The sequence below is a fragment of the Anthonomus grandis genome, chromosome 13, assembly GCF_022605725.1.
Source record: "Anthonomus grandis grandis chromosome 13, icAntGran1.3, whole genome shotgun sequence".
NCBI lineage: Eukaryota > Metazoa > Arthropoda > Insecta > Coleoptera > Curculionidae > Anthonomus > Anthonomus grandis.
Genome location: NC_065558.1, coordinates 12,248,525 through 12,273,550, shown reverse-complemented (window position 1 = coordinate 12,273,550; position 25,026 = coordinate 12,248,525). Strand labels below are relative to the sequence as shown.

The following is a 25,026-nucleotide window of genomic DNA, read 5'->3' as shown; positions in this document are numbered from 1 at the left end:
TCGAGAATAAAATAAATATCTCAAAAATAATATTTCTTAACTCTAAATGATTGTTATATGTACAAAATGAGACACTACTAACTGGCATTTAAATGTATTATGGCAAAAGTTTTACTTCCTAAACGTAGGTTAAAACTGTTCGGTTTAAAACGCTGCATATGTTAGTACTAAAAAAAAACAGCTATATCATAACATTGTTTATGGCCCGCACGTTGGTAGATTCACTCTGAAGAACGCGTTCAGTTCAATTAAACTCGCGAAAATTAAAAACACCGCGTACATTAACAGGCATATTAATCCAACTCTCTTGTCCAGTCTGAACTTGTTCAAAGCAAACGCCCCGTATAGCAGGAGAAGCGACGAAAGGAGTGAAATAGCGCTATATTCTATTCCCGCTGAATTTATTCCAACCTAGAAATTAAAAATTAAATATTTTATTTATGTTGGTTCAAAAGTATCAAACGGATATTTATTTTATGGCCACTTAAAAGTAACAAAACTGATATATCAGTTTCAGTGGAACATTCATATTTGGGGGTCGATTTTAGGGTTAAATTTCATTTAATAAAAAAAAGATAGTTATACATGAATTAGACTAACTGTAGGAAAGGAAGAAACATCCTAGGGAGTTCTGAGAGCAATATAAACTAAGACACACATTATTAATGATTATAAAAATGTCATTAATTCAACAATTAATGGCTTTCCAATAACAAATAAGTCAACTGTTAAAAATGCTACATGCACAGTCAAGTAGAATTATAGTATTTCTATTCTATCTTCCTAAACGAATTTGGAATCAATTATTCCAAGCAAGTCTTTACAAAAAAAAAATAAATGGATATTCAAAAGAAACTTTCCAGTTTAATCATAATCTAAATTCGAAAATGATAATTAAGAAAAACTTTACGTCAATTAAAAAATCATCAAAATTATAAAAAAAAATCATTTGTAGCTTACAACAATGAATTCCGATATAGGGCAGTACATTGTCTTAACATAATCCTCTTAATCTTAAGAACCCTAGAATATTGATCTTCGTCAACAGTTTATAAAATTATCTCTTTGAACTGACAATTAAAATTGTTAAATGTAAAGTAGCAATTATCGATAATTGTTTGTTCAACGTAACCATTGCAAATAATTGTCTTACTGATATTTAAATAACAAATATCTTTATTTTCTTTACAATACCCGCTGATTCGCATCAATAAGCAAACCATACTTACAAAATATTTTCCAGCAATTGTAGGCATAAAAGTGGCCTTGATAAACCAGGGCAAACCCAAGCACAATAATATGTCAAATGTGTTTGATCCAATTGAGTTACTGATACCCATAGATCCATGACCTAAAACCAAAATAGACATTTTAGGAGATGGCGTTTGGCAAGAATTTTTCAGTTATGCAAAAACTAAATATTGTTAGACCTCGAAAAATCGATAAAATGTAAACACTGATTTAATTTAGGGACCATAATGGTATATGATTTCTGTAACAGATGTTCAATACCTTGTCGTGTAACTATTACGCTAGACACTGCTTCTGGCACGCTGGTACCAGCCGCTAAAAACGTTATTCCCATTACAGAATCGGGAATATGCAGCGTATGTCCTAAAACAAGATATTTTTTGTATGCTATAATTATTATTTAATATCCAGGTGAGTTACCAATGATCGTTATCATCCAAGCAACAATATACGACAGAGATCCGATCCAAATGATGCACATTAAAAACGTGATGGGAAACCATTTTTTTAATTTGGGTTTTTCGCAGTCCGGGATGGTTAGGAAGAAAATTAGCCGGATGGGCCATGTAACTATCCATGTCATCTGGAAAAAAATACAAAAATATTATCAGAAGCATCAAATATAATTTAGAATAAACATACCAACGATTATCGAGCTAAATTTGTGAATGCCCTGTTATAATGTTAATACTATTTGACCGATGCTGCTTGATATCTGCATTCTAATAGAGGGGACGTATAGAACAATACAAAACGAAGGGTATTTCGCAAGCGTGTTTTGTTTAATCCTTGGAATCCTTGATCAGTGCACAATTGTAAGAATAAATGAGGAATTTAAGAAATGACTAGAGGTTTCTGAAGGGTTAATAAGGCAATAGTGCAATTAGCATGAAATTTAGAGTCAACTGGGGTAATATGCTGCCGGTTAATTAAAAAAGTAATATTTGATATAGAGATAAATTTACAAAACTATTATGCAGTTTTCTTTGGCCAAATTTGATTAATTCGGCGAATATTTAAAAAAAAATTGTTCATAAAAGTAGTTTTTTTAATTATTAAAAATGGAATAAAATTAAATCATATGTTAAATGAAAGAGCAATGACATAAAGAATAATTAATGTGATTATTGAATTATTTCCCTAATTAGCAATTACGCTTTTTTAAAGTAAAGAAGAATCTAAGACTGGTGTTAAAAACTTAAAATTAACCTACCTATGATATGTCAAAGTTTATAAAACCTCCTGAGTAATATAACAGATAACCTTTACTTTGTTTTATATATTAAACTTTTTTCATATAGCTCTTTTCTCTTTTTAAAAAATAAAAGAGAATAATAATGAGTTTATTTACATCAAAAATATTTCAAAATAAAAGAATATAACGCAACAACCACACAAGAAAATTCTTGTTAGTGCCTAACACGAAGAATAGGTTCTAACAATGGATTACATGGTGTACATGAATAGAGATAAGTATGAAACCGATAAACAGCCTAATTATTTTTTCTATAATTAGTAGCAATAGAACAAATAATTTAATTGACGCAAACGCAATTGTAAAAAACTATAAAGTTATTAAATTTAGCAATTTTTTAATATGTAACAACTTGTAGTGATACAATCATAATTGAGCAGTCTCCTGATTTGTTCTCGATTAAAATGAAAAGTTGCCGATTTCTGAATGAAAATTGGTCCCTTGGGGTTTTTTGACATGAGAAATTTGGATTTGTCCTTAATTTAGATCTTATTTATAGAGGGCGCTATGTACGTATCGTTTCCTACAACCTTGTATTTTATTTTTGGCCAAAGAATGAATGAATTCCTTAATCATTTTTACGCGAAAAAGGTCCTCTATTAGATGTCGCTAGGAGCAACCGTTTTCAGAATATTTGAGTTTGAAATAATCGATGTTTTAAAAAAGTTAAACAATTTTGCAAAATAACTTTTTTAATCAAAATTAAATATTTTTAAAGGAAATTGAACAGACGAACACTAAATAAAAACGGCGTGAAAAATCAGATCAAAATCACAATAAATGTTGGAAAAAAATCCACCTCTTGTCCGTATGCACGCATCCAATCTTCTCCTCCTTGATTCGCGTATTCTTTGGAAAAGTCCTGGAGTATTTTAAATCGTTCTACAAGAGTATTACTCGATGCTTCAATTATTCTTCATGTTGAATATGTAGGTATTTGGTAAACTAAGCTTTTTAGATGTCCCCAAAGTATTAAGGAAGGTCTGGCAACCTAGGATGCAATTTTGATTCAAAAACTCTGGCGCTTGGATGCTAAAATGTGCCGGGGCACCGTTATGCTTAAACCATATTTCATTCCGTAGTCTAAGAGGCACATTTTTGAGTCAAATCGGCAAATCCTCTTCAAGAAAACGACGATATATCTTCCCATTTAATCTTCCGGAAGGAAAAATTGAATAAAAATATCAAATAATTTCCCAGGATTCCTGCCCACACGTTAACAGAAAACTGTTGAATGTTGAGACTTGACAATGTGATTCTGGTACTGCATGTGGGTTTTCATTTGACCACATATGGTTCCTATGAAAATTACATATAACGTTACGTGAGAAATTTGCTTCGTCGCTAAACAGAATTAAATTTTCAAACAAAGGACTTTCAAATAAGGCATTGGAAAAACCAACCGCAGAAGTTTATACGTAACGGAAAGTCACGAGGCAGCAGTGCTTCAGCTCTTTGAACATAACAGGGATATAACAAATTTTCAACTAAAATTTTCCATACCAAAAAACGAGAAATATTTAGCGTTTACGATCTGCCTGGTCTTCGTCTACCATTTTCGATTTTTGGTGTTCTTACTGTTCGAGCTGCACTCAACAGGTGACTAGCTTTCTCAAATGTTCCCGTTTCTCTTAACCAAGCATGAATTCTTGAAAAAGTTTCTGAAGTTGGAACTATGCGATTCGGATAACGCTCTTGATATCAACGTCTAGTTTCATAAGTGTTTCCATTAGAAGTTTCCAAAACAAAACGCATTGACTATCATAAATTAAGATTAAATCTAAATTTCCCATGTCTAAAAACCCCCAGGTATCAATTTTCATTAAGAAATCGGCAACTTTTCATTTCAATCGAGAACAAAACAGGAGACTGCCCAATTATGATTATGTCAGTACAATTTGTTATACTAATCGGGCTATACCTAATTTTTCTGGTGTTAAAATAGTGCAAAAATAAAAACAATTGATAAGTTAAATTCAATTGTTAAAAATTGTTCTTGAAACTAATTAAAAACTGACATTTAATTAGTACTTATTAATGTCACAATTCTGTTAAAAAACCATTAAATATTCACATTGTTTCCTCACCTGGCTAAATTTTCCTTTGCCCGCCGGCCATTTCCAAAACGGAAGTTCCGTTTCAGTGTCCCTGCTGCTCAATTCCAACTTGGGCGGCTCCTCCTTCACCTCGACAGATTCCTCATTCTTTACAGAACCGTTTAAATGGGCCGGCGTGATAACGTAAATGTTGTTATCGTTCGAATTTTTCTGCTTCCTAATTGTCGTTTCCGTTGAGATAAGTGAATTGTCGTTTAAGTGAACTTCATTGACTAGAAGTAAAAACCTATTTTTATGGCAAAGCACTTAACTTTGATTTAACATGCAAGATTTACCATTATTGGTGTTGTTGGTCGAGTTTTCCATTGATATAGAGTGGTTCTTTTCTTGCTTCGACGTTTTTTTGATATGTCTTACAGACCCTGAAACACAACTCAATCGTGTATAATTTTAATAAAATTGATGAAGTGGCCTTACCTCTAACCCATTTTTGTATGGACTTATCAAAATACATACTCAATATATATACAATATATAAAAGTACTAATATCAAAGCCTCGTACCACTCGATCCTCTCATCGTGAATTATACAGATTAAAATGGACACCGTGATCCCATAGGCCAAGCAGTCACGTGTCAACGGCCACCAGTCCAACGGGATTACTTTTACTCCACACTTAAATTAAAATCTATTAAATGATTTTCCGAAAATGTTTTAATGATAACGTTACCATTCCAGCGCTGACTCCACAACACGCTGCCACGGCTAAAATATTGAAAACTGCAGAACCCACGATGGTTCCTACGCCTATGTCGCCCTCAGTTATAAAGGTGCCGATCACGTTTACGAAGAGTTCGGGTGCTGACGTCGCGGCGGCCATAAAAGTCGCTCCGGCTACGTCCGCCGACATGTTTAATGCTAAAAAACACTTTTTTAATTTAATTTACAGGGTGTCCCGTTAAACTTTTTAACTGGGGTTAGGTCTTCCTATCGAAATATGTCGATATGACCTTAGTGAAATGTTTCCGGTTTTCATACCTTCTCTATTTTTTTCTATTTTCGATACCTTCTTACTAATATAAGATTAAAAATAAATAAATAACTTTGTGTTCTTCACTTTGGTTTAAGATACTTGGCATTGGAAATTATTGTCTGTCAGCAATAGTTATCATTGTCATACTTGTTTGAACTTCGTTAACTGCTTATCAAAAGAATGGTTTGTTTAACAGAAACGCACAGAATAATAATTCTAGAGATGATTGTTTATGGACATAACACAAATGCAATTTGCTTTCCATAAAAAAATCCCAATTTTCCTCGTATATCTCAAGGGACGATTAGTAAAATAGAAAAGCAGTTTCGTGAGCTTGGATATATAATGCATTTTAAAAAAGTAGCTGCGCATGCAATAACTGATGTTAAATTGAAAATTATGCTTGAGTTCCAGAAAAATCCACGTACTTCTGCTCGAGGACACCGAACATAAACTAGATCTTGTTCTTTATACTGTGTCGAGAAGCAGCGGCAATGTTCGATGTTAGCCATTTATCGATTATTCGAACATTTAAAGAAAATAAAATGCATCCCTATAAACTGATACCAACACAGGAACTCATAGAAGATGATTTTGTTAGGAGAACGGATATTTGTGAATGGCAACAATGAGATCCAATCAGAGTATGTTTTGTTTTCTGATGAGTGCATCTTTACACTTTATGGTCATGTTAATCGACAAAATTGCCGCTATTGTTCTAAAGAAAATCCTCACTGGATGACAGAGCAACATACCCAACACCCTGATAAGGTCAATGTTTGGGTCCCTTGTTCATCGATGGCTATTTAATTAGTGATAATTATTTAACACTGCTCCAAAATAATGTCGTGCCAGCTTTGACAAACTTATATCCTGATCCAGCAGACCCATAAGTTTCAGCTAATATCTTATGGTTTCAGCAAGATGGAGCACCACCCAAATCAATGGCTGGCAGTACCTCAACCGAATATTTCCAAATCGGTGGATAGGGTATCTAGGACCGATAGAATGGCCAGCACGATCCCCTGATCTGACATCATTAGACTTCTTTTTATTGGGTTACGTCAAAAATATTTTCTACAAAGCTAAACCCCCGACTTGGCTGACTTAAAAAGACCAATAGCGATTGCAATTAGTTCGGTCACGCCTGAGATGTTGAGTAACGTTATAGAAGAAATTTCTATTTAAGATTAGGATGTTGCCAGGACGTTAGTGGCGAGCATATCGAACATCTGGTACATTGACATTAATGTTTTTTTGTTGGTTAATTAAGACAGTATTATTTATTAGTTTTTAGGTGTTGTAACAAATTTATGTAGCCAAGTAATTTTCTTTGTTTTTAATGATAATTTTTGAATTAAATTGGAAATACTTAATACCTTCGAAAGAGTTGAAAATTGGTATAGGACATTCATTGTACATGAAATATGTCTAGAATATTCTGGAAAATCCAAAAATTGAGTAATATACAAGTTGATATTGACTATTGTTATACGACACACCCTATATAATATTTTTTATTGAAAAAAATAGGCAAGTTCCTGTCCCTATTTATTTATGAAATTTATTCCACTTGGCTGAGAGACACTGTATAACAATTGCACATTCTTGGAACGTAAATGAACATTTTTGTATATGGTTCCGTTAAAGTCTGTACCTAATTCGAAACCTTCACTAATTTAAGGCCTCAAAAATATTTATCTATGACTTATGGTGTTCAAGCATTAAAAACTCAATGATGTCTAGAAATTATTATATTAGTGAAAAAATGTATAATTATTTTTCTGCAATCGTGTTTTAAACTGAAACCTGCTCGACTGCCCTATTGTACTCGACTGAATATACTAATACAGAATACTATAAGTGCCTTGACTTACCATGGCAAATTTTTTCTACGGCTGGCACAAAATAGTTATCACAGACTACAGCTAAGGCTACGAACAGATACAGCGAAACGAATATGTGAACCAAAATGCCGCCATCTCGCCTTTGTTCTTCCGTTAATAGATCGGAAGGAAAATCATCTATTGCCGGTGGTGTGCAATTAAGTCCTGAAATTACAAATTAATTATAATAGTTTATTGTGCCTACCCACGAACTGGGTGGGTGGGCCACTATTTGTTCGCTTGTCACATTGTATCATTATACAATGGTTTGTTTTTATTTTTAACAACCATTATATTAAATTAAGTATTAATGTTTTTACCAGTTTTTGGAGTAAACATTTTATAACCCAATATATCGTGTCGTTAAAACTCGACTATAAAGATTCACAACTGGGCGCAGATCAATTTAGAGCGTTTCTTTAATCACACATCGCACATCTTTAATTAAAAGAGGTTAATAAGAGTATATTGCTCAAGTATATTATAGATAATAAACTAGTTACAATCAATTACCTTTTGGCACAGAAATGTTCTCCATGCTAAATATTTATTCTATAAAATGAATAGAAATACAGGAATATATATGCTTATATTTAACAATGCATGACAAAGGCTTAAAATGTTATCAAGACAGTTTATACGTAAGGTATAATTTATGTTATTAAAAAACAATTGTATTATTGGTTTAATGATTGTAGCTGGAATTAGATCAGTAAAAAAGGTCAAATAACTGCTAGGCCCGCATTAATAATAATTGTGATACACAGTTGTAACGAGATGTACAAAATTTCTTTTGAGCAAAGGCTGTGCGGCACTAGGGGCGGAAAGAGAGACGTAATGGCGGATAATCATTATTTTCCATATACTGCCAGAAAAACAAAAATGTGTTTCACAGTAAAACCCTTATTAACTATAAGCCTTTCCAGAAATATGTGTAATATAAGATATTACCGTATCTCAGGAGTCTTAATCCTATGAAGTCATAGGGTATTACTGGATTATATATCAAGAAAAACCATGTTATAATATTCCGGTACCATCAGATTTTAATGGGAGCAACATGACATGTAAAATACACGGTGTTACAAAATTCAATATAAATTATTGAGGGGCATATTCCTGGCTTAAATAAGACTTTCGTAAACTTGCGTTCCAAGATTCATTCCCGATCAGCTACAGCCATCGCAAGTTGTGCAAAAAAGTAAATTTTACATTATATACCCACTATTAGGCAACAACTAATTTTGAAAAGGCTTTTGTTGCTTGGAGGATCTATGGTATATGATATATATACTTTTCATACGATCTTTTTTACCCTTTCGAGGATTTTATTCGAATTCATTAACAGTTCTGTATGAACTTCATCAAAAAAATCATTCAAGTTTTAGAACATTTTAATAGGGTACAAATCGACAAGTTTTTGTCATTTAGCTGGCAAAAACTTGTCAAAGACAGTTTACTAAATGAAATACATTTTCTTAGGTCAGTAAAACTGGAAAGTACCAAGCCGAATCTTCAATTTTCTTCTTTCTTATGTGATATTTAAAGAAGATATCTCATGCTATTAGTTCAAATTTTTATGTGGCTCTGAAAGTGGTCCTACATTATCCCTTATTAATGTGTTTGCCATAATAAATTTCCCATACCAATAAGCGGTTTTATTCACTGTTTTCCAAAGATCTCCAGTATTCCATGAACGGAGAACTTAACAAATAGACCGTGGATATTTCTGTCTCGACAGAAATATTAGGAAATTTAATTAGGCTCATATTTATATCTGCTTCTCAGTCTAAGGCATCACAAAAAATAATAATAAAATCGTTTTGGCTTTCTTATTTAATCAAATATACCAAAAAAATACAATCTTTTGATGAAAATACTGATTGATACAATTTGAAAAATTTCACTGCTCAGTGCTCATATTTTTAGCTTCATCTCAGTCTAAGGTATCATACAGAATGATAATAAAATGGTATTGCTTATATTATATTTCGTTAACTATTCCAGAAAAACAACATTTTTGAAAATCCAGAAAGTAATTGAGAAAGAGCATAATATCAAATATAATGATATAGACTTATGACATAGAAGGAGGGTACTTTGAATATTAGAAATCTTAATAATTTGTCAGTTAACCTTTTGTTTCATTGATATATATTTCGCCATCATCTGGTGTAGGTTGTAAATTTGACTTATTAAGACGCAGTCTTTTGTCGTTAAATAAGCAAACAACACCTGAACATTAACCAATCACCCATAAATAATATGAATCTTTAAATCATGGCAACGTTTTTACCATTAGATCTCAGAAATTTTGTGTAAAAAAATTAAAATATTTCAAATGTTTCTTAAGTAACATCCAATTTTAATCTTCTAACGAATCCAAATCTTAATATTGCAAAAATACGTAAAACAGTACATGACATTAACTGAAAAAATTGTCTCTCACAGAAAGTTTTTGAGGTACAAGAAAATTCATTATACTAACACTATTTTGTAAGAAATTGTCCTTGTTTGACTTATTATTTCGGGAAAATATTTTAAAAATTAAGGCGTAAATTCTGTCTGAATCTTATAAGGCCAAGGAGTTTCCTTTTTTCGTTTGACCACAGTAATGTTAGGTTTTCTTAATATGTTTAAAATATGAAGTTTTCATGAAACTAATACAGTCCTGGCCTAATAGGAGAATATCATTACACGAACATTTCTAAAGAAAAATACGAGGAACATGCTTAATGTTTGATGATGATCTGGGATTATTACTCCACAACAGTAAATACCCCTAATGAAGACAGAAGTCCTTTGAACGTATATGAGTAGGCAATACTTAAGATGGTAACACCAAAACCCCCATATTTATAAAATCTTTAGTTTATCTAGATTTCAGTAAGGCATCTGATATTTTCTTGCCTTTATTAGAACATAATTTAGTATAAATATTTCCACTTCTCAGCATCCATTTTGGCTAATTTTCGGTAGCACTTAAATCTTATAAATTTTATTCATAACATTTTAATTACATTACGTAAAATAATTAGCTTCTACCCCTATCTATTCCATATTTCCTGTATTTTTTCCATTAAGGAGCAATAAATATCCCGTGATGAAAGATCTCTTTGTTACAGAATAATATAAGAATATGCGGGTAAATGCAGCTTGGTTTTTAAGACGTGCGAGGCTCGAGAGATCTCATTGCGGGAACAATCATTCACTTAAAAATACGGAACAACTTAATTCGATATAGTGACCAGAATATTAATCTGCACAAAAAACGCTATTATTTGACTCGAATCCGCTCACTTACCGACGTATTTACATAACATTTCTATTCCGAAATTACGCAAAATTAGGGCGAATTAATGGATTTGTTTGAGATAGACGTGCAAGATAAAGAATCGCATAAAATAAAGCCAATTAAGGGTTAAATAAACTTTTCAGAGGGTTAACTATTATAAACCCTTACCTGACGCCAAAGTTTCGAAATCCATGTTGCACGCAGGGTGAATAATTTACGAAATTTTCGCCTCGCGTGGTAAAAAACGCGTCGGAAAACCACTCATCTGCTCAATGTTGCTCTAAAATAAAAGTTACGCCCGCTTTAACGAGTTGCCTGCTCTATTGTACTGATTACACTGATGGCTATTGTCAGTATTCGTAAACAACCATGTACGACCGAACGACGACTCTTTTGTTATTTGTTAAACGTAATTTTTGTTCTCTGCATGGCTCTGACAATGTTACCGTTTGTTTTGTTCAGGTTTAAATACATCGCGGGCTAAATTAACGTGAACAATTCAAAGAAAAGGTTGGCCTGATGATCGTTCTGAATAAGGGTCAATAAGGATATTTACTTTCGTTTTCACATATAGGCCTATACCTCAGTTAAGTTAAAATTTTATTCTTTTTACAATCACATTATTGGTCAATGTAAATGTATTGCATTGCTGAGCACCAGAAAGAGGCAGGAACAGTTTCATGCCGTTGTGGCAAAGAAGAGCTTAAAAACAATTTTGATTTTTAAGGGTCTTAACATTGATAGCTAGATACAGGATGTTTATTCAACATACAGCCACATTTAAGGAGGTGTTGGGTTCAAAATAAGAAAAAAGTTCTTATAAACATATTTTCGGAATTGCTGCGTTTCCAAAGTAAAAACTAAGGTCTGCATTCCTAAAATGGGGAACCCTCTTGTACAGAAATAGATCCAGAATCAACGACAGAACTGGTAGTTAAAATGCGGACAGGAAATTTTAAGTTGTAGACACCGCAATACAATCTGCTCGGACAGCAAAACCACCAATTGGGACCAAAAAGGTATGCTTCAACCTTGTTCTGGAGTGTGTAAAGAGATCTTGAGAGAAATGGACCTTCAAAAAATGAAAAAAAACCTGCAATTAGGTATTACAGATATTACCTACTTGGCACTCAAATACCTTGGAGATGATTCACAAAGATTTAAAAAAATGAAATTCCCATTTAAGGGATTAAAAGCTTGAGACTATAGAAGCCTGTGTCTACTTGGAAATCTGAAAAACAGCTTCTAAATAATTCGCTTTAATCGAAACCTGTAATTAAATTAAGCTATTTTCCTAATTGTTTAAATGATTAAGTTAAAGCCCTTTTGCTATATATACTACCAAAGTTAGGTGTATTGTATGGTGGTGTAGAATGTCTTCTTTTCAATTTGAATGTGTATTATGAAAGTAAATTTACTATTTAAAACACTGCCCCGTTATTAAAAAAGATGTAATAGAAAAAATAAGTGGTTTACAAATAATGTAGCACACATCTAACAGTTTGTTTTCAAAATGTAAAATATTCAAATTCTTAAAATTTTAGCCAGAAACTTTTCAAGGTAAAAAGTACTAGTAACTAGAGCCTCTATTTTGTAGTAAGTTTTTGAAATTAATTATTTTTTTTAATTTCTTCCTAAAACCTTCCTATTTTTTTTACTTTCATAAAAATCTAATTTTTACTTAACGAAGACGTAATGCAGGGAGTGATAAATTCATATTAAATAATGAACATGTATTTTCATTCATTGAATTAGTTATTTAGTATGTACCGTAACGCATATATAAAATTAATGAAGGTTACCAAGTCTGGTTATTATTAAAAAAGAATTCAAGTGTTACTCCCAGCAAGCTTGGAAAATTGTAAATAGGTTAAATGCAAAACAATATGCAAAAATAGGCTTGACGCTAATAAAATTAATTATTTTTATTGTTCAAGTGCGTCTCTACTTGCTAACAAGATACCAGCTATAACAACTGATCCTTTGTTTTATTTAAAAAATGTGTCTGACCGTAACACATTTTATTTAACACCTATAACTGTTAATGAACTATTAAATATTTCTGGCTGCATTTCTGGTAAAGTGTTTTTAAACCTTCCTCTTGTGGCTTTGTCATCCTTAGTCGATTGCCTTAACGTATGATTTTTAAATGGTGATTTTCCCGACTTTTTAACCCTCTCTTCGTTCGGCATCTCCCTTTTACACTCTTTACCAAAATAATAATAAAGGAAAAAGGGTGATAGAGTTTTTCGAGGCTAATAAAGCGCTTTATAGCTCGCAGTCTGGATTTCATTCGTCAGAGAATACTAAGAGAATACTGCTTTAGGGGTTGTATTAGTCTACAGTGGCTTCAATTTTATCTTTTTAAGAGGAGTCACAAAGTGATATTTAGATATGATATTTCTAATGAGTTTTCCTTTTTTTTTGAGTTTTTTTTCCTTTAGCATAATGCATATGCACATATTTTTTCTAAAATGGTAAATCAGAACCTATTTGTCTTTTAATGTGAAAAAAAAAACAATATTTTAAATGTACACTTCATAACGTGCTATTAAATGCCGAAGCTCTCCGGACAGTAAGTTTTAATAAATTCTTAGATTGAGTACTAGATAACAGACTAAAATCTGATAAGCACGTAGAGCAATTATCCACAAAACTGGCATCGGAATGCTTTACAGTGGCATATAGCGAAAAATGCTTACTTTGTTTTAATAGTACCGTCATCTGGGGTGAATTCGGACAGTAGGGGAGAATTCGGACATAATGCGTTTCTGCGCAAGAATATTCCTGTCGGTAACATTGTTTAGATTTTCACGTCAGTCGACGTTTAGACACGACTAAGTATGCATGTAGTTCATGTATTCGCAGTGTAAAAACAATTCAACTGGTGAGTATTCATTTTATTTGTTTACTTATGTTTTGCCTTTTCTCTATACCATAGAAAGAAACTTCTGGTGGGAGAATTAGGAAATATTTGAATGTGCATTTTTTAACAATAGTTGAAAAGTATTATATAAACAACAATTTAGCATAAAAACATTGTGACTTTTGACCTTGGTTTTTTCGTTTAGGGGATTAACTTTAAAATTTGTCACTAGGTGGGGTGAATTCGGACAGCCATGCCGCGTAAATATGTGAAGAAACTCGGGGAATTTATGAACTATACGCCAGAGACCTTGGAACGGGCCCTATTCGTGATGCTTCAGAAACCTATATGATTCCGAAATCAACCATCAGCGATAAGCTAAAAAATAAGCACAGTAAAAAACAAGGTGGGCAAACTGCACTCTCGGCAGAGGATGAAAGATTTTGGGCAGAGGGAATTCAAAAATTTGGTGAATGGAGCTTTCCCCTCACACGATCCGATATACGACATGTTGTCAAGAGCTATTTGGATCGTATAAGGGAATGAGGATAGCGAAGTTCCAAGATAATATGCCAGGGCAAGAGTGGTTTTATTGTTTTTTGAATCGAAACAAGCGTCTAACTGAGCGACTCGCACAAAATATTAAACGTGTCAGAGCAAACGTGAATAGAGAAACTATTGTGGAATATTTTTCGAATTTGAGGGACACGTTGGAGGGAGTGCCAGATACGAACATCGTCAATTACGATGAAACTAACATGAGTGATGACCCGGGTCGTGTTAAAGTGTTGTGTCGTAAAAGCTCAAAACGAGCGGAGAGAATAATGGATTCAAGTAAAAGCAGCATCTCTATCATGATGGCTATTTCTGCATCTGGCCAATTACTACCGCCTTACACAGTTCACAGTTTATAAAGCTACACATTTATATCCCACATGGGTGGAAGGGGGAGTAGAAGGCGCTTTCTACAACCGTACAAAAAGCGGATGGTTCGACGGGCCCACCTTTGAAGACTGGTTTGATAAGATTGCGTTGCCATATTTGAAAAATCTCCAAGGCCCAAAAATAATAATAGGCGACAATCTGTCAAGCCATGTGTCTTTACATGTTCTTGAGGAATGTGAAAGATTTAATATAAGATTCGTTCTATTTCCTCCAAATTCCACGCACCTTCTTCAACCCTTAGACGTGGTATTTTTTTTCCCCATTGAAGAAAAAATGGCGGGCTGCATTAACAGATTGGAAATTACAAAATAAGGGATGTATTCCTAAATCAGATTTTCCCAGAGTTTTTAAAACCACATTAACTGCCATGGAACCTACAATGCAGCAGACCATCAAGTCCGGATTTCGAGCATGTGGAATCTTCCCCTTGAATCCGGAGATAGTGTTAAACAAAATTCCAGTTCCAAACGCTCAGGATGATGTTCCTGATGAATGGTCTGAAACGTTCGTTGGCTTACTTCAAGATAAACGATTTACCTAAGAACCGACGCGTAGAAGAGGCAAAAAGCTCAATGTGGCTCCCGGAAAAGCTATACAACATCCAAACAGAAGGATCTTCTCTTCATCATATGAACTAGATCTGTCAAATGAGGATGAAGCCGATGAACGATTTGATGGTGAAAGCGAAAAAGAAAATGAACTTGATGGAGAAAATAATCAAAGCGTAAATAATAACGAAGTCCAGGGTGCTTTTGAGGATCCAAAAGCCGCAATTATAACAACTGACACCTTTGTCATAGTAAAATTGACCAACTTAAAGACAATAAAAGACTATGTCGCCTGTGTCAAGGAAGTTTTGGATCAAGATACATATATGGTTTATTTTCTGAGAAAGCACGAATCTTCCAAGATGGGAGATTATTATACTTACCCCCAAACTAAAGATGAAAGTGTCATTGAAAGACGTCAACTAACGCTTGTTCTCAGATCTGTAAAAGACGCACGAAGGGGCCGATACCAATTTAAATTTCCGGGTAATATAAGCACTTCTTAGAATAATATACTATTATAATAATTAAATAATATGTGTTTTTTATGTCTTGTGAGAATATTTTTTCAGTTAACAAAGGAGTTTGTTTTATTTATTTTGTGAACAAATGCTTATGAATATATCTTATGCTTCTTAATTTTTGTGTCCGACTACACCCCAATGCATGTCAAAATTCGAATATTAGCAAAAAACAATAGGTGTCTAAATTCACCCCACACATAGGGGTGAATTCGGACACTATTTAGGTTACAAAAAATATATTAAGAAATGAGAATTTTTTTTTTCTTGTGTGGAATGAATCGACAAAAGACAGAAGAAATTTATTTATTTTTTTGAGATTTAAAAAAAAATAAATGTAGCTGCTATTTGGAAAAATACCGGAAAATCGGCCGAATTCGCCCCAGATGACGGTAAGTATATCGATAGTAATATCTGCGATACGGAATCAGCTTTCGGAGAAACTGTGCCCGATACTTATTTCAATCAATATTTAGTTTACAAAAACGTTCTTTAAGATACTTATGTGGCATAGAACATAGGGAATTTTGTACGCCCTATTTTATATCTGAACTTTGACATCAACTCTATTTTTTATATAAGTAAAAAAGTTTTTAATCATCTTCTAGGTGATTTCTAATTATATTTACTTTAAACGAGAAGTTGGGAACATTTTACAGTACGTTACACTAATTAAATGCGGCTTTATCTATAAGTATTTTGTATTCTTCTGATATTAAGGCATATTTTTTGACTTTGACGTCTGTGAAGTAAATATTAATAGAAGAGTTAATATTTTCTAAAACAAGATGAGATTTACATGACTCAGTGCGTAAAATTTGAAACTTTCTTCTAATTTCTATAATATAAAAGTATTTCTTTTTAAAAGTCAAAAAGAATTTTGACTTAGACTTTTAGTTTATCAAGAAATGCATCTTTCAGATTACGAAATACTATTAAATAACAACATACATGCATGTCATTAGCCTCTAAATATTAAAATTAAAAAAAAAATTAAATTGGATAAATAAGATAAGGTGCAAATGGCAAAAACCAAGAGTTGATGAAACCATTTTTAATGAGTTAATTAAACTAAAAGGAGACTGAATACATTGCTTTTTCTAAAGTTCACACATAGACCTCTTAAAATCAGCATATTAAGATCATGAATAAATTGTAGAATTTGCAATGGCTAATTAACCAGTGTCCAATCAACATAATTGCTGGATGGGACCAACAATGTAGCAATGCAGATTCAGAAAATGAATAAAGAATGATATTTTAACAGAAGAAATCTTGATATGATAAGAAATATATAATATACCAATTGACTCAATAAATTACCTTAAATCCAATTGTCCGCGTTTTTTTTTTTTAATTTGAGGTAGCTGGTTGTAACTTATTAGTTTATCAGAATTGCACTATAAGATCTCTTACCATTTTTGAAGATTCCATGGTTCTTCATTTAAGTGCTGTAAAATTACATCTAACGTTTTGCAAAAATATGATTGTTCACACCAAAATTTTGAATTTGAAGTTGTCAAAAAATTAACCAAAATCTTTGAAGTTTTGACACAAATTGACTTTACTTCAATTTCGTCGATTTTGCCCTTGATGTGTGACTGAAATAATATAAAAATTATTGTAATTTTTAAAAATTAATTGTTGATTTAAAAAATATTATTTTCTGAAAATATAATGAAGGAGATAAAAAAAACAATGAATAATCATGAAAAGTATTTAATAAACATCGTAAATATTATAAACATTGTTTTTAAAAAGTATCAGGCACATTTAAAGTTTATACTTAATTTTGACCTCACTTCATTAATTCCCTTAATAACTTGCCTAATTTATTAATTTAATATAAAAATTATAGCAAAAATATAGCATTATCAAAATATTTCTTTTTATACATTATTTACAGCACCTATTTAATTCTTGTTACCTAAAAATGTTTATCCACTAAACTCCCAACTGACAGGACTTCTACCAGTAACATATTGAAACAAATTAAATTCCAAATCAGTTAAAAGTCCTGATGCTCCAAACCTAAACAGTTCAGGATTGAGCCAATCATCTCCCAATAATTCTTTTATTAAGACTAACCAATTAATAGCATCTTTTGCTGTCTTAACACCACCTGCTGGTTTAAGTCCAACCTAAAATAAGCATTATTCATATACATAAGACATTGAAGTCTAGCCTCCCTTACCTTATAGCCAGTTTTTTCATGGTACTCTTTGATAGCTCTAGCCATAACAATACCAAAAGGTAAAGTGGCATTGACAGTCTCTTTACCAGTAGAGGTTTTAATAAAATCTGAGCCTGCCATCATTGCGACCAAGGATGCTTTGTATACCTAGAAAATTATCATTTTCATAAAGTTTTCTATAAATCATTATTTTTAGCTACATTTTCCAAAGTTCCAAGCTCACCAGTGGCCAAAATAGCCTTTAAATGAGCCGAGCCACAAGCTTTCCTCATTTGTTTAATTTCCATGAACAACTCTTTCCATCGGCCAGTTATTGCTAAAGCCCTATCAATCACAATGTCTATCTCTTTTGCCCCCATTTCGACTGCATATCTGATTTCTTCTAGTCTGGTTTTCAGTGGGAACTGTCCAGAAGGAAAACCTGTTGCAACTATAAGGAAACTCTTAAGTTATATGTTGTCATGTGGTTATTAAGTTTTTTTTTACCTGAAGCCACATTAATCTTATCATAAAACCCAATCTGCTTTAATGTGTCAGTTGCATCTTTGACTTTAGAAGGATAGACACATACAGCAGCAGTCCTTATAGGGCAATCTGGATCCTCATAGTTGAATCCTAGTTTTTCCAGGAGGTCTTCAGCTATTGGCCTAGCTGCCTAAATAAGCCTCCAATTAAAAACAGATGCAAGACTGGCAGCATACTGATACCTTTAGACATAACCTTGATACATTGCTGTTAGTATCATCACCAGCTAAAGTAGTTAAATCAATAAAAGTTACTGCTTTAAGGATCCAGGCAGCTCTATAGTCACCTTTCATGGGTCTTAGTTCGGCTAGTTGCTTTGCTTGATTGTTCACACAGGTTAAATTGACATGGACATTGTTTACCAAGTCCAAATCTGGAAAATAGGACAGCTTAATCGCTTGCTGATCTATTGAGCCTATAAAATTAATATTATGGTGTTTTACCTAGTTCACAGCCAGGATTCCTCTGGAAAGCCCCCATATTGTTTTCAATTTATAGTTAAACTAAAGTGTGGTGTGATAACAATTATCATTTCGATCTTTATGTTATCAGCTGTCAAACAATCCGGGAGATAGCTATTTATTTCATCTTGTGTTACCCTGTAAAAGTATTTTTTTTAATTATCTTAGGATTAGGATTGTTTACTTTATATTCTTAAATGTCAACATTTAATTTTTATCTGCCAAATGTAACACATTCCTAGCAACTCCCAAATGAAAAAATAAGAAGAGTCAGTCATTGTCTTGGTCCTAACCCTATATTTCCGTGCTCTAACCTAGTTTTATATTCTTGTTTTGTTGTTTATGTTTTGCCTATTATTAATTATTTGCAATTTTAAACATGTTTAAAACCTTTAGTGTCGCAATGAAACTTGGACAAGCAGTGGCTAAGTATTCCAAGCAGATAGCGAAACCTTTACCAATAAAAAAAGCAAAGGCAGCTGGTAATGCGGTAAGTATTTTGTACTTTACTCTCCCCAGGCCTTCTCCCTTCGGAGTTATTTGTATTATCAAATAAACTCCTGGCTTCCAGCCAATAATTTAATAAAAATTTACAGTAAAAAATGTTAAGTTCTAGTTGTAATTGTGCACACATTAAAGAAGTCAAATCAATCAAATTCTTGGTCATAACAATCAATTTCTGAGATAGTCAGAGCATATTGTATAAGCTGCTAAGAAGATTGAAAAAATGTATTACAGATTTTATCAATTAAAAACAATATTAAATAAGAAGTTACTATTAACAGCTTACTATTCTTTGGTTGAATCTGTATGGTGGCAATGCTCTTATGATAGTGCAACTTTTGTGTGCTTAAATGTGCCAAAACACAACTATTAAGATAATTTCATTTATTTTCATTTTTTTCATTTATCTTTATTTTTCCAACAGGTCAGAGCCCAATTAGAGAAAAATCAAAATTAGCATTGATAAAATATAACACATAAAGTACTAAAAAGTAACAAAAAAAACTAAACTCTGGATTAAATTATTTAACAGAGCCAGAGTTGAAATTATATTACAAAATGTAATACAAAGTAAAATGAAATTCTTAGTAATTTAAAAAAAGGTACATATAAAACAAAAGGAGATAAAGGGTTCCATCCTTCAGTGACTGCTCAACTGACTGAGTAACAATCCTCATGATTACCTGTGAAACTAGGTGCCTCAGAGAGCATTAAAAGATATCACAGGTGGATGCAAATTTTTTGAAGTTGTTGCACATGATAAAAATAGGATGATGATATTTTGTGTTAGTTCTGGCACAATCAAGAGCAAAATTATTATTTGTTCTAGAGGAAGGGCATGGCACCTGCAACGAAATGTGACCAAGAAGAGTTGGAGAATCTATATGACCATTGAGCAATTTCCACAAGAATGCCATAGAGTGAGTCTCTGTCCTCAGAACAGTAAGTTGAACCAGGATAACAGATAATTGTGATTATAACCTCTAACTGGATAGGCACCATCCTTTGAATGTATTCAAGGGAATTAATATAACATTCATAAGATCTGCAGTTCCGAATAATAAACCTCAATAGTCTGAACAAAGCAGCCACTGTATAATATGAAGGATGAATGTTTCACAAAAATAATTCCTAGGTCCTTAAACAATTTCATTCTGCATAAAGTGTAATTGGCAATGGTATAGTTAAATATTATTGGAGTTTTGATTCTGTGATAAGACATAACACATCATTTAGAAACATTAAGATTTAGATGATTGCGATCACACCAATTCTTAACCAGGTTGATATTGCTTTGCAGCAATAAGCAATTAAACTCACCCGTGACACGCCAGAAGAATTTCAGATCATCAGCATAGGCTAGTTTGCAGCAAGAGATACTTGAAATAGGTAATTGAAAGAAAGAAAGAAAATGTGCTATATTACGTAAGAATAATTTTGTGTACAAGCATCCTACAAGCTAAAAAAACAAAACAAAAATACAATTTTAAAAATTGACAAAACAATGAACAAATTTAAACACAAGAAGACAAAACTTTTTGAACATACTTGAATTAAAGATAACTAAATAAAACAATCAATTACTAAATAAAGGTATACATCCGATATATGTCTAACACATAGAGGAACATGATTGTAAATTTTTTTACTTATGTAAATTAATGAGTTTTTGGTAAGGGAAGACGTAGGAATAGGTAGGGGAACATCATTTACACGACGAGTCAAATGGCCAGTGTCAGAGGGTAGTTTGGGAATTTTGTGAATAAGAGCAGCTGTTTCTAAGATAAAGAGTGAAAAAAAAGTTAGGATTTTTTCAGAAATGAAGAGGGGTTTGCAAGAATCTCTTAACTTAGCAGAACACAAGCATCTTTTTTTTTTTTTTTGAATAACAAAGACAATGTTAAGTAGCCCCTTATTGGTTAAACCCCAAAAAGGCAAGCCATACCGAATATGAGATTCAATAAGTGAAAAGTACACTGAACGTGCAACCACCCCTCCCAGCTCTTGTTTTGCCATTCTTACTGCAAAACATCCAGAAGATAATTTCCCAGCTAAATGTAAAATATGATCTTCAAACCGAAGGCGACCATCAATGGTAATTCCTAGGAACTTGCAGCACTCTTTATTCTGCAAGAGGGAATTTTCGTCAAACATCAGATTCTGAACATCGCACTTAAACCCCATAATAGACGTCTTACTAACATTAAACACGAGCCTGTTGGAAGCACACCACCCTGATAAAATCTGAAGGTCTTCAAGGATACAAGTCTTAATATAATCAGAATTTTTATGGCTCCATAGTATTGTGGTATCATCAGCAAACTGAACCACCTTGCCCTGTTGTTTCAATGAACTCAAGTCATCCACATACAGTAAAAATAACAGTGATCCCAACACTGAACCCTGGGGAACGCCGCATTTTAGGGATCTAGAAGCAGACAAACGCCCAGACACTGTAACCTTCTGAGTACGATTTGATAAATAGGACTCAAGCCATCGCAACGCTACGCCCCTAAAACCATATTTATCGAGCTTAGATAACAGTATTCCATGATCCACACAGTCAAATGCTTTGGATAGATCACATACATGAATACTAGTGAACCTAGATTAGACCCCTGTAAAACTCCAGAGCTAGGCATAAAGGATTTTGATTTGTACCCTTCAATTTCGACAAATTGTTGACAACTAATGAGATAAGATGATAAAGCAGTAAGCATTTCAAAAAAAATAAATAGTTTCCTCAACTTTTCCAGTAAGATGTAGTGATCTACTTGGTCAAAGGCTTTGCTGAAGTCAGTATATATTACATCATCTTGGATTTTTTCATCCAAGGGCAGAGAGAAATTGTACCAACATACAAAGATTGGTTATACATGATCTTTTGGTAAAGAAACCATATTGATCTATCAATAATTTTGATTGAACTTGAGGGAATATGGAATTGTTAATATTAATCAAGATCAATCAATCAAAGATTTTGAAAAAGTTACATCGAATGGATATGGGACGATAATTCTCATTTGTGGTCATTTTGTTTTAAAAGAAATATTTGTTACCTTGCTCCTAAATTCTATAATCTTCTTATAAAAATAAAAGTAGATGGTATTTACCCTGCTGGGGTTCGGGTATAAATTACTTCTTCAAAACTTTGTTGACCTCCTGTCACCTAATTGCTTTATACCTTGTGTTGTGTGTTATTTTTAGTTGCATTGCTAATTTTAAGTAATTTTAGACATAAATAATTTAGTCACTCGTTTTATTGTATTTTTCAGATATACATATGTGCTTGCATTTTATTTCTTGACTTGTATAAGAGTGCTTGGCTTATTGACACTAATAGATAAATACAAGATTTAACTTTTCATCTCTTAAACAATCTACTATCTTAATTAGCCAGATGTTTCTATTTAAGTTGTGCAATAATTTAATTGATGTATCTGAACTACTAAGTCAACTGAATGTTTTTGTCCACCCAGGAATACTACAAAACTTGTTACATTCTATCTAGAGTTTAACTAAAAACGGATCAATTTATCGTACTTGCTCTTGGTTCAATTCCCTATGTGGTCGAAATAACGTTGATCTTTGTAATGGTTTAATAGGAAAGTTTAAAAAAAGATCAAGCCATTTATCTTTGAACTTTAGCATCTATTTTTGCTAACAAGAATATTAGTTTGGGTTTTTAACTTTGTTGGATAGTTGGTCTTGTTTTGTGTCTTTTTGTTGGAAGAACTCTAGCACCTATTTTTATTAATGTCAATATTTGTTAACTTTTGTCAATAAATTATCTTGTTTTAGGACTTTTATCGTGTCATAAAAATACTGAACAGCTTGATTAAGATTTAAATTTTTCACTAAATACCAAGCAACATTTGTGAAATAATTGCAATTCCCCTTTAGTACGTTTAAATTAGTCATCATATTATTAATATCTATGCTTGTGGTTTATTAGTTGTGACAGCCATAAATTTTATAAATACCAAATTATTAGTCCATCTGAGCCTAAACAGATTATTATTAAAATGCAGATTCAAAACTTCATAGATTCAAGGCAATTCCGTGCAATAGGAGGCAAAGGTGGCGACGGTTGCATTTCATTTTTGCAACTGTGGTGTAATGAACATGCGGGACCGGATGGAGGTGACGGTGGTCATGGCGGACATGTTATACTTAAAGCCACTTCTGATGTGAGAGACCTAGGCAAAATGCCAACTTTAGCCGAGGCCGAAGATGGAGAAAAAGGTGACTGGAAGAAAGTTTAGAAGATTCTTAAAAATTGAAATGTTTTTTTTTAGGTTCAAATAAGGATTGTAATGGAAAAAACGCAAGTCATATGATAATTGACGTTCCTATAGGTACTGTAATAAAGGACAATAATCACAAAGTAGTGGGAGACTTAAAAAAAGAGGGTTTGATGTTTATTGCGGCAAGAGGTAAAACAATTTGAAGTACAATAATTTTAAATAATGAAATGATATTTTAGGTGGGGCTGGAGGGAAAGGAAATCATTTTTTCGCCTCGGATATTGAGCAAACTCCCAAGATTTGCGAGTTCGGTGCTTTAGGTGAAGATTTGGAATATACTGTGGAAATTAAGAGTATGGCTCATGTAGGACTAGTAAGTTTTATTTCATTTTTGTTGTTATTTTTTTTAATCATTAAATTATTAAAATTATTTTTTAGATAGGGTTTCCTAATGCAGGCAAAAGCACTTTACTTAGAGCAATTTCTAGAGCTAGACCCAAAGTGGCACCATATCCTTTTACCACCTTAAAGCCCTATTTGGGTATAGTAGAGTATGATGATTATGAGCAAGTTGCAGGTAAGGAAAATTCTTCTAGAATCGCTAATATTATTCTATTTATTAGCATTAATATTTGGAAATGTTAGTTCATTGAGTTACTTCAGAGTAAAGATTTTTTTTATTTATTTCAAAAACCTACTTTTTTTCCAGTTGCTGATCTACCAGGCTTAATCCCAGACTCGCACAAAAACAAAGGTCTAGGCATACAATTTTTAAGACACGCAGAAAGATGTATGGCCTTAGTATTTGTGCTAGATGCCTCCTTAGATGAACCATGGAACTACTTGGAGATACTTCAATATGAACTTTCACAATTCGATGAACGTTTAAGACAGAGACCCCATCTACTTGTCGCTAATAAAATCGATTTGCCGGAAGCTTTGGCCAATATTGAAAAAATTAGAGAGGAAACTGGGATGAAAGTAATTGGGGTTAGTGGAAAAACTGGAGAAAATGTAGAGGAACTTTTAAAAGAAATTAAAATTATTTATGACAAGAATAGAGAGTTGGAGGAGAAAGAAAATTATGAGAGCTGATGTGAGTAGAATTATCTTAAGGACAAATTGTGATATTATTCTTTTAAGAGACTATTAAAAAAATCCAGAAGATTTTATGCCTGTATTATATTTTATTCCCAAAAAATGTATACAGTAAAAAAACCAATTTAATCTGTTTTGGTAGTATTTGAACAGGTCTTGTGATTGATCAAATAATAATTTTTGAAAACTAAACTAATTTATATTAAAGGTGGCTGGTATCAAAAATACACACAGGAGGACTAGTATGCATAGTTCTGGGGCACCTGATTAAAATAAGCACTATGGTAAAGTAATATGATTCATAAATTAATGAATAAACAAACATATGTATAGTAATAC

The 25,026-nt window shown here is 32.6% G+C and overlaps 3 protein-coding genes across 8 annotated transcripts; 1 reads left to right on the top strand and 2 right to left on the bottom strand.

The window, feature by feature from the left end:
* Nucleotides 1-78: 78 nt before the first annotated feature.
* On the bottom strand, nt 79-17,215 carry LOC126743690 (sodium/potassium/calcium exchanger 3). Of its 5 annotated transcripts, none has more exons than XM_050450897.1 (10): nt 17,075-17,215; nt 7,475-7,648; nt 5,295-5,482; nt 5,041-5,239; nt 4,899-4,985; nt 4,594-4,835; nt 1,672-1,834; nt 1,513-1,614; nt 1,230-1,351; nt 79-411 (listed from the first exon to the last, which is right to left on the bottom strand). In XM_050450897.1, exons 1-10 carry the CDS (start codon nt 17,100-17,102, stop codon nt 199-201), a joined length of 1,518 nt encoding a protein of 505 aa, XP_050306854.1. In that variant the 5' UTR covers nt 17,103-17,215; the 3' UTR covers nt 79-198. The 5 variants fall into 5 exon arrangements, with proteins under 5 accessions (XP_050306854.1, XP_050306858.1, XP_050306855.1 ...); XM_050450901.1 differs by having other exon boundaries at nt 16,982-17,128; XM_050450898.1 differs by lacking the exon at nt 17,075-17,215 and adding an exon at nt 10,947-11,114.
* A 146-nt stretch (nt 17,216-17,361) lies between these two features.
* Nucleotides 17,362-19,007, bottom strand: LOC126743960 (deoxyribose-phosphate aldolase). The gene is made up of 6 exons (XM_050451251.1): nt 18,821-19,007; nt 18,560-18,750; nt 18,339-18,507; nt 18,053-18,282; nt 17,853-17,999; nt 17,362-17,799 (listed from the first exon to the last, which is right to left on the bottom strand). The coding sequence occupies exons 1-6, from the start codon at nt 18,855-18,857 to the stop codon at nt 17,596-17,598; spliced, it is 978 nt and encodes a 325-aa protein (XP_050307208.1). The 5' UTR covers nt 18,858-19,007; the 3' UTR covers nt 17,362-17,595.
* Nucleotides 19,008-19,064: 57 nt separating this feature from the next.
* On the top strand, nt 19,065-24,756 carry LOC126743959 (mitochondrial ribosome-associated GTPase 2). 2 transcript variants are annotated; one of them, XM_050451250.1, is made up of 6 exons: nt 19,065-19,328; nt 23,374-23,587; nt 23,641-23,778; nt 23,829-23,962; nt 24,028-24,166; nt 24,299-24,756. In XM_050451250.1, the coding sequence occupies exons 1-6, from the start codon at nt 19,218-19,220 to the stop codon at nt 24,682-24,684; spliced, it is 1,122 nt and encodes a 373-aa protein (XP_050307207.1). In that variant the 5' UTR covers nt 19,065-19,217; the 3' UTR covers nt 24,685-24,756. The 2 variants fall into 2 exon arrangements, with proteins under 2 accessions (XP_050307207.1, XP_050307206.1); XM_050451249.1 differs by lacking the exon at nt 19,065-19,328 and adding an exon at nt 20,198-20,284 and having other exon boundaries at nt 23,390-23,587.
* The last annotated feature ends 270 nt before the right edge of the window (nt 24,757-25,026 follow it).

Bases quoted from the DNA above. Each gene is read 5' to 3' on its own strand.
- LOC126743690 (XM_050450897.1), bottom strand. From the start codon at position 17,102: ATGAAGAACCATGGAATCTTCAAAAATG. The intron at 1,615-1,671 runs GTAACTCACCTG...ATCTTGTTTTAG, and splicing joins TTGGATGATAACGATCATTG to GACATACGCTGCATATTCCC. The intron at 412-1,229 runs GTAAGTATGGTT...TTTAATTTCTAG, and splicing joins CAATTGCTGGAAAATATTTT to GTTGGAATAAATTCAGCGGG.
- LOC126743960 (XM_050451251.1), bottom strand. From the start codon at position 18,857: ATGGGGGCTTTCCAGAGGAATCCTGGCTGTGAACTAG. The intron at 18,751-18,820 runs GTAAAACACCAT...CCTATTTTCCAG, and splicing joins GAATCCTGGCTGTGAACTAG to ATTTGGACTTGGTAAACAAT. The intron at 18,283-18,338 runs GTAAAAAAAAAC...GTTTCCTTATAG, and splicing joins TAAGATTAATGTGGCTTCAG to TTGCAACAGGTTTTCCTTCT.
- LOC126743959 (XM_050451250.1), top strand. From the start codon at position 19,218: ATGTTTAAAACCTTTAGTGTCGCAATGAAACTTGGACAAGCAGTGGCT. The intron at 23,588-23,640 runs GTGACTGGAAGA...GTTTTTTTTTAG, and splicing joins GGCCGAAGATGGAGAAAAAG to GTTCAAATAAGGATTGTAAT. The intron at 23,963-24,027 runs GTAAGTTTTATT...ATTATTTTTTAG, and splicing joins GTATGGCTCATGTAGGACTA to ATAGGGTTTCCTAATGCAGG.